At 29.7% G+C, this 8,376-nt stretch overlaps 1 protein-coding gene across 1 annotated transcript; it reads right to left on the bottom strand.

Moving 5' to 3' along the window:
• Nucleotides 1-38: 38 nt before the first annotated feature.
• On the bottom strand, nucleotides 39-4,705 carry LOC123300347 (ionotropic receptor 75a-like). Its single transcript, XM_044882911.1, has 7 exons — nucleotides 4,661-4,705; nucleotides 4,009-4,487; nucleotides 2,314-2,492; nucleotides 2,010-2,242; nucleotides 1,649-1,945; nucleotides 499-773; nucleotides 39-339 (listed from the first exon to the last, which is right to left on the bottom strand). Exons 1-7 carry the CDS (start codon nucleotides 4,703-4,705, stop codon nucleotides 120-122), a joined length of 1,728 nt encoding a protein of 575 aa, XP_044738846.1. The 3' UTR covers nucleotides 39-119.
• Between the last annotated feature and the right edge of the window lie 3,671 nt (nucleotides 4,706-8,376).

Raw genomic sequence — 8,376 nt, forward strand, 5'->3', positions numbered from 1 at the left:
TACAAAAAGCAAACTATATTATTGCATTAGTGGGAGAAGCTTAGTTCTAGTTTGCATAATTTTGAAATTCATTGTCCTTTGAACGTATAAAGAATCATTGCCTTGTATTCCTTTAAAAATTATAACCTTTTCTTCAAGTAAAACTTATGAATCAAATATTCCAGAATCCAAACAAAAATTGCCAAAAAGAGTCCATAAACAAATAATTGAAATGCAAAGTAGACATCTTCAATACTAGCACTTGTAAAAAATGTTGGTTTATGATCACAGTTCGGTTTTTTAGAATAAAAACGGCTCCACACGCGTTTTGTATGCCCAAATTCAAACAACTTATGAAATCTACGATAAAAAAAGGTAACGGTTAAAAACTTGGTTCGTTTACAATGACATCGAAATTATATTAAACAAATGAAAACAAACTGAGTTAACGAAATTAAAGTCTGGCTGTAAGTGAGGCATAATTCCATCCATAAAAGTGAGTGACATAATAATACATACCCAACTCGAAAATTTTCATCATAAGTTGAATTAAATGGTGCTACCACGTAAATGTTAACGCCATTAGAAAATTGTATTTCAGAGATTTGACATTTTTCATAATCGAAAAATGTTTGTTCAACTATATGATAAGCAATCGTTGGTAACGTTGCAAAAGCAAATGGTTCCTCGCGCAATCGACGTATACCACCTTCCAATGACAAAAATTTCTCTTTATCTGGTAAATTTTTTAATTTTCGATCTGATAAATATTGCCTTTCTGGTATGGTGATATTCTAAATTGAAAAATAAAATTTCTTACAACTCATTGAGGAACCTATTTCGATACGAAAGAAATTAAAAATGGTCCCAAAATTTTCCAAATTTTTTTTATCAATAAATCATTCTTTTATACGTCTTTTATGAAAAATTCATGTCGATTCTCTGAACGGTTTAGGAGAAATTAACTATCAAAGTCAGTGCTTTTACCAAAAAAAGTTTTTCATTTTTATTTACAGTTCATTAATTTTGGTATGATTTGAAAGCTTAAAACTTGAAGAATATTATTGATAAAAGTTTTTTGTGGAAATGATAAAACATTTTTAAAAGCAGAGGGAATCGACTTGAAATTTATACAAAATTTCAGCTTTTTGGAAACACTTTCGTTTTGGTATCGAAACATCTTAAAGTGGTTCAGCTGTCACGTGACTAGTCAACTTGTCAACTAGGCAATTTGCTTGACGTAAATGTAAGAAAATATTTTAAAAATATTGTAAACTAGGCAATTTGTTTGACGTAAATGTATTAAAATGGTCTAAAAATATCGTTTTTATGTTTTTAATAAGGTTTTTTTATGTTTTATTTTTGAAAAACGCCGTAAGGTAATTTTTTTTTGCCTAAACAGAATCTGTGATAAATTTTCTTCATGAAAACTTTTTTGAAGCTCATTCACCGATAAATTTTTGTACAATTAACATTATTGTAAGTTCTTCCCTAAGGAACTACGTTAAAAAACACAATTTTAAAATGAAATAATTCAAAATTTTGGCCAGAAAACTGTGTTTATTATGATCAAGAGACTTTGAACTCTTTGAACATGCCGAACCACTCTAAGTAGTAAATAAATAGAGTTACAAATCGACGGTGAAATCAAAAGATACAAAATATTTACTAGAAAATGTGGTCGTAATTGAAAATCCTCAGCACCAAATTTTAATTTTGAATCAGCCAGATTTTTTAATGTTCGAATACTTTGACTGGTCGATTGTAATATTACAACAATATTAGCCGTGTAAGCCGTATAAATAAACATTAACGACATTAATAACATAAATAAAACCATACGAGACGATGTAGTTCGAGGTTCCCGTTCTATACCTTGTTGGGTAATTGTTCCAATTGTTATTAAAATGATTTCACTTAATCCCGCTTGAATCCCATTTAATCCATAATTAGTATCCGAATGATTCTAGAAAAGAACGCATTCATAAGACAGGTGATAGAAATCTTTCTATAATTAAAAATATACTTACATATTGAAATCTTTTATATTTATTTTCCATTCGAATCACTCCGTAGAGGAAAATTAACGATAATACAACTAAAACACTAATTGCAATCCATGTAGATTTATCGAAAGTTAATGTAAATAAATTTTCAACATATGATAAACGTGGTTTACGAAATAGAATTGTAATTCTGACGGGACCGGTAGGTGCTATAAATTTTACCATCAAACGACTTTCTAATGTTAAAAAACTATTTCCTAAAAAAAATTGGTTAAAAAAATATCATTTTACAAAGATTTATTATATAAAAAAAAAAAGGATTAATTACCAGATAAGTCAACTTCTCCATCAGCAATACTTTTAAACATAAATTTCGGTGGTGTTCCCGCATAGACGGGTGCACCCAATTCATCATAGAATACATATTTGGCTGTACAATTTAATATTTCATAAAGTAATTGCATTAGTATGTAATTCGATTTCACAATTGTATCGATATGTGGTTTTCTAGAATAATTGAAAGGGTTTAGAAGCCTTTTGTAACATTTATGTCCCATATATTTTTAAGAATAATAATTTAATTACACTAGGGAACAAGGGTTTGACAACCAGAAGTAATCATATTTTTGTTGCACTATAGCCTCACAGCTTTCACACATCAAATCATCAAAACGTGTTGGGACAGGTCTAATATCTGTTTCATAATTTCGCTTTAATTGGCCTACTGTATACAAGTCCACACAATTTTTGTGTGTTATATCAAGTTAAATTATACAGAATTGTTTTATGCATAAAAATATGGCTAGTGATCAAAGAAGATGTTGTAAAAATCCCCCAAATAAATTTTGTTACGTGTGTGCGGATGTTATGTAGTGACAAATCTAATAAAAATTACGAAAGTGATAAAAGCAGCTTACTGCTCCTTTTTTTGATTTAGGATTAGAGATCTTGAAAAGTCGAGGACACCTCAAATGTGTTGTATTTCTTGTTACATGGGACTTTCGAAAGTCCTGAATTGGATGAAAAGTAAACAAAAGAAAATGCCTTTTGCAGGGTATAATTTTTGAACGGTATACTCGAGAAGAATAAGAATAAAATAAAATATTCAAATTTGTCATTAGCATGACGACCCATATAAGTATAGCTCCAAATCCATTTTCTACACACTCATTAAGACTTTTCCTGATAATCTTGATGCGGTCGGTGATGAAAAAGGGAAGAGGTTCCATCCAAATGTGTGAACAATAGAAATAACATACCAAAGACGGTGGAAAGGCGGTATTAGCTATGATGGGTGGAAATTTTTGTGGGTTCCTCAAAAACGAAGATTCAACGTCGCACAAAAAGAAAAAGAAAAATCACTAATAAAATTAGACCTGTTTCTTTAAGCTCAAAATACTCTTTAATAGTGGACAATTTAAAATATAATGCCATTAAGTTAAAATGTAATGCCGTTAAGTTAAAATGGATTGCTGTATCTGTAAATTTAGACCAGTTACAGTAAATCTATTTTCAGTTTATAGTTATGTTAGGCAATTGTAATACAAAACAAGTAAAACTTTGTCAGTTGTTTGAAAAAGTTGAAAATTTGTTCCCTTGTGTTATTAGGAGAAAATATCCTAAAATATGGAAAAAATCTGTTTTCTGACACGTTTTAAAAACGAAAACTGGGGGAGTGGTCAAAATTTTTTACAAAACAATATGCAAGGCCTTACAAGAAGGCAGTTTTCAAATGATATCAGAAAAATTTCAGTGACCCCTCTATAGACCCGCGCTTGAATTTTTATATGGCTCAATATTTAATCCTAAATCCACGTTTCACGTGGATCCTATTTGTGAGTATGAATAAAAATTTCTGAATTAAAAAAATACGTGACAAAATTTATTTTTCAGTGATAACCAGAGAAATGTTATCAAATAAGTTTTTTTTTAATACAAAAAAAAAAAGATTAAATTTTTAAATTTTAAATTTTAAAAAACAAAATCGTTTTAAATTAGATATTTTAAAAATATAAATAATTACTTATATGTGCCGAAAAGTGCTGGACTATTTTTATTCAAAACGGATACAGCGGTTTTAAGCTGATAATGTTCTAAATTACGTCGTCGCTGTGAAATAATTTTTATTGAACGATGATCGATTAATGTTTTATTTTCCGGCATCCATTGACCATAATCTTCATATTTAAATGGAGAAATAACACCAATTTTATACAATTGTAATAATCCAAAAGTATGATTAACCAAAATTACATCACTATTTGAATAAATATTAAACGAATCAAATAATGATATATTTCGGACGGATAAAATAATCCATCGATATGGATCTTTAAATAGTTGTAGTTGATTGGCTTCTTGTAGAAGTTTTACGGTTTCATTACAATCCAAATCGACTAGAAATAATGTATGATGCTTTTTTGAGATCGTTGGTAGAATTAAATTGTTTGTAGTAATTGATATTCCTTGTACATGCTTGAATTTAGATACATTGCGTAAGAGCTGTTTTTTATATTCTGGAACAAATGAAAATTGCAAAATTTTTGAAAAACTTCTAACAAAGATCTATCCTGATTAAAGAAGTTGTGAAGAGGCCGATTAATTGTACCCTAACTGCCTGTAATGAACATATATGAACGCCAGATTGGTTTACAAAAAGAAATCTTGAATCTTACGTAATTTCCAGCATAGCGGGCTGTGTATAATTGTAGGTCTAGCATTTTGTTCAAAATAACTATTTAAAAATTCAAGTTTATTCATTGTATTCAAATTTTCTTCTTTTGTTGATAAAATTAAACATATTTTACATAAAATTAGTATAATTATAAACAAATTCATTTTTTTAAATGCACTTCTGCAAATATTCTAAATAAACTGATAAAATTTAATTCTTTTAAGAATTACAATTGTCGATATAATTTTAATTTTTAAATATTTACATAATAACATCAATTATTTTAATCAATTATATTGGAGTAATTACAGGAATTTGAATTTATTTAATAATTTATTACATAAAACTTGTTATAAAATCTTTATTACATAATTTTGTAGAATATTATAACACTACTAATATAGGCAATTTGTTTATCATTTATGTATAATAATTTGCATAAGTATAATTGTTGATAAATGGGCTTGTCCATAAAAAAAATAACTATACAATTATTGTGTATGACTAGCTCGACTCGGGACGAATTCCATTCCCGCAGTTACCATCAAATCTCAATTTTAAAATGAAATAATTCAAAAAGGCTCCAAAACTGTGTTTTTTGTGATCAAGGGACTTTGAACTCTCATCAACCGCAAAAAAAAAATGAACATTCACTGTACTTACTATATCAGCCGGATTACCATAACTAGAGATAAAAATTTGCGAATGGGTCCATTATTTTATGAATGATGATTAATTTGACCATGAAAATTGTTAAACATAAATTAATTATATGGGTACTTGGTTAATTATGTTGATATATTATATCATTGTATAAAAACATATGAAATAATTTATTGGAAATTCCAAAATCATTATTTTCTAATGATTAGATTTTGATAAAAATTTACAATTTATTTTCTGTAAATGCAGTGAATTGATTATCTATTATTTTCCTCTTTCGACTACTTCTTAGAAATAGTTAGAAAAATAAATTTTACCAATTTTTTTTTTATGCTTATTGATAAAATTTTTATCACATAAATAATTTGTTGTTATTTTGTTATTGAAGGGTTAGGGGGTGGAGCAGGTCAGGGTAGCTACCTCCTTGGGATCTGGATTGACCATTAATTTTGTTGGCTATGTGTTAATGCCAAAATACCATTTAATTTTTAATTCCCGAATCAAAAAATGGGGTGTTAAGTTTGACCGCTGTGTGTCTGTCTGCGTGTCTTTGTGTCTGCCTGAGGCATCGCAGCGGTAATTTAATAAGGAGTGTTCTTAGCTATGTTTCAAGTGCGAGTTTAGGATTCCGTACCCGAAAAATTTCTCGGCTTTTTTTTTTTAATTTTATAAATTTCACTTGTTGAAAATTGAAGGTCAAAAATTTTTAGATTGCCTCCTTTTAGGTTAAAGAAGAGTACGCCTATGGCGATAATTGATATTAAGATCATAAAAAATTTTTGTTATTAATAATTTTCTAAAAAATTGATAATCTGTAAATAGAACCAAATTCTTATTTCGGCCTTGAAATATAGGATCGGTTTTGATATGTTGTACACAACATGTTTATCATAAAATGGCATATATTTTTCCATTAGAAATACTCGAACAAGTTTATTCGCATACCTAGTGGAGTAATTTTTTTTTTCGAGGCTTTACCGAATTCAATAATTTTTTGCAGATATACAGTTGTTTGAGTTTTTGGTAAAATGTTATTGTTTTAATACAATGAAAAAAATCCAAAAGTTTTGATTATTTAAGATTATTTTTCCTCAATTTATATTCTTCGAATTCATCTTAATGTCACTTTCACAAATACCCAGAATTTCTGAAATGTGTACATGGTCAAAAACATACTGCTTGATTAACTTTTATCGCCAATATGATCGACTGCCCAATTCTGGTTGCCAAAAACTGACTCAAATTGGTCGAACTCGCATAAAAATAATTGACAATTTCTTTTTAAAATTAAATGGATGTTTAATAGTGGTTTAGCCAATTGGATCAGTTCCTGTAGGATTAAGCTCGATAAATTATTGAGCTCAATATAACTCATAAAATGTTATGCTTATAATATTTTTAATTGTGTACCATACTGAATTTTATGAAACATGTTATCCGCTTAATTGTACAATTGAAAAAAAATCCCAACGATGGATTTTTTGCAAAATAAACAAACACACGTCAAAAAGTTTTTTGCATGTAGAAACCATTCATTATATGGGTATGATCTAATCACCTGAGATAAAAAATTATCAAGCGCGAGTTTAACTTCTATATCGAGGGTTTCGTATAACTCAACTGAAGGATAGTAACGGAAGAATATAAAATGCAAAGTATAAGCTAAGAAAGCAGAAAGAGATTTTGATTTGAATCAAAGTCGTAGCCAGCCATGGGTCCCGAACAGGTCCCCCCCCCACAAATTCTATAAATTCTACAAATCTGTACCACCTCCTTGGCATATTCAATTTTTGGGTACGGCCTTGGGTGACATAAGGTGAACTTGGAACTGGAAAAAATTTTTGAAGCGGATGTTTGCTCGAAAAGGGGTCTAGTCAGAGTATGAAGTCGAAGTTCTAAATTGAAAATTCTTTTTACTTACGACTGTAAAGAAATTTATGAATAATTTATTTTTATTTTTTTTATAATAAGGAACACAATCTAATAAGGAAAAGTCCATTTAAGTAATTTAAAGCTCCCATTGAAAATCGCTCCACATATATTTGAACTAATAATATAGTCCTGTAAATGCATTCATCCATTTATGAAACGCATTTCCACTGACTATAATCAGATATCCATGGATATTTTGAGCTTGGTACATTCTTTGACTTTGTCTTTGAGTCGAGTACTCCAGAAAACAGAAAACCTGAATCTTAAGAGGTTATTGAACTGGCTGATACTGCGAAATAGATTTTATTGCGAGAAAAATTTTCAAAACTGTGATGAATGCGATATTAAAACGCGTTAAAACAAACTCATCAGCGTTCGAATGTACAGACTGATTCAGTTGAAGATTATTTCCGGGTGACAATCTACATTTGTTTCTGACATATTTACAGGATCAATTTTTGAATCATCGCATTATATTATTAAATTTGTGGTGGCTTTTTTCTCAACAGAATGTAAAATTTTGATGATGACTTTTTCGCTGAACTTTTTGAACTAGACTATTCAATTTTGTACGGTAATTCTTGCGCACTGACCTGCTTAAGGTAGTATTCTGGCCTAGAAATTTTAAGAAATCGGAGACTTGAATCATGTCAACCAGGGTGCCCTCACTTTAACCGCCTGTAAGTCGGAGAATTTTCAATTTTTTTCCTTACAATTTTCAATTTGTATGTTTTCATTTTCTTATAATCTTAGTTTGAAAAGTGCCTACAATTGAGGCTTCTAGACCAGATTACCCCTTTAAAGTAGACAAGTTTTTGGTTCAGGTAGATTTACGAAGACTAAAATAAAGGTCTTCATCACTATAAATCTCTGTCTTCAAGGAGGCAAAGCCCGACTCTGGGTTTAGTTTAACTTTCTTGACGATCTCTAAAAAATCTAGCAAGTAGTGCGTAAAGAAAAACTCTGCTTATGAAAGAAAAGTCGGTCACGGAAGCGTCTCTCTCCCCACAGAAGAGTAGCGTCGTCGCTAAAGAAATTTCGCACCACCCTTAAAACTTGCTACGACTGATTCCAGTTGTCTGATTAGTACCCTCCAATTTCACCCTCATGTGAATTCGGCAT

The sequence above is a fragment of the Chrysoperla carnea genome, chromosome 5, assembly GCF_905475395.1.
Source record: "Chrysoperla carnea chromosome 5, inChrCarn1.1, whole genome shotgun sequence".
Classification (NCBI taxonomy): Eukaryota; Metazoa; Arthropoda; class Insecta; order Neuroptera; family Chrysopidae; genus Chrysoperla; species Chrysoperla carnea.

What these genes read in the sequence shown, in the direction of transcription:
- LOC123300347 (XM_044882911.1), bottom strand. Translation starts at nt 4,705, where the DNA reads ATGCTAGACCTACAATTATACACAGCCCGCTATGCTGGAAATTAC. An exon ending in AATATAAAAGATTTCAATAT is followed by an intron (nt 1,946 to 2,009) that starts GTAAGTATATTT and finishes GTTCTTTTCTAG; the next exon opens with AATCATTCGGATACTAATTA. An exon ending in GATGAAAATTTTCGAGTTGG is followed by an intron (nt 340 to 498) that starts GTATGTATTATT and finishes TTTTTATCGTAG; the next exon opens with ATTTCATAAGTTGTTTGAAT.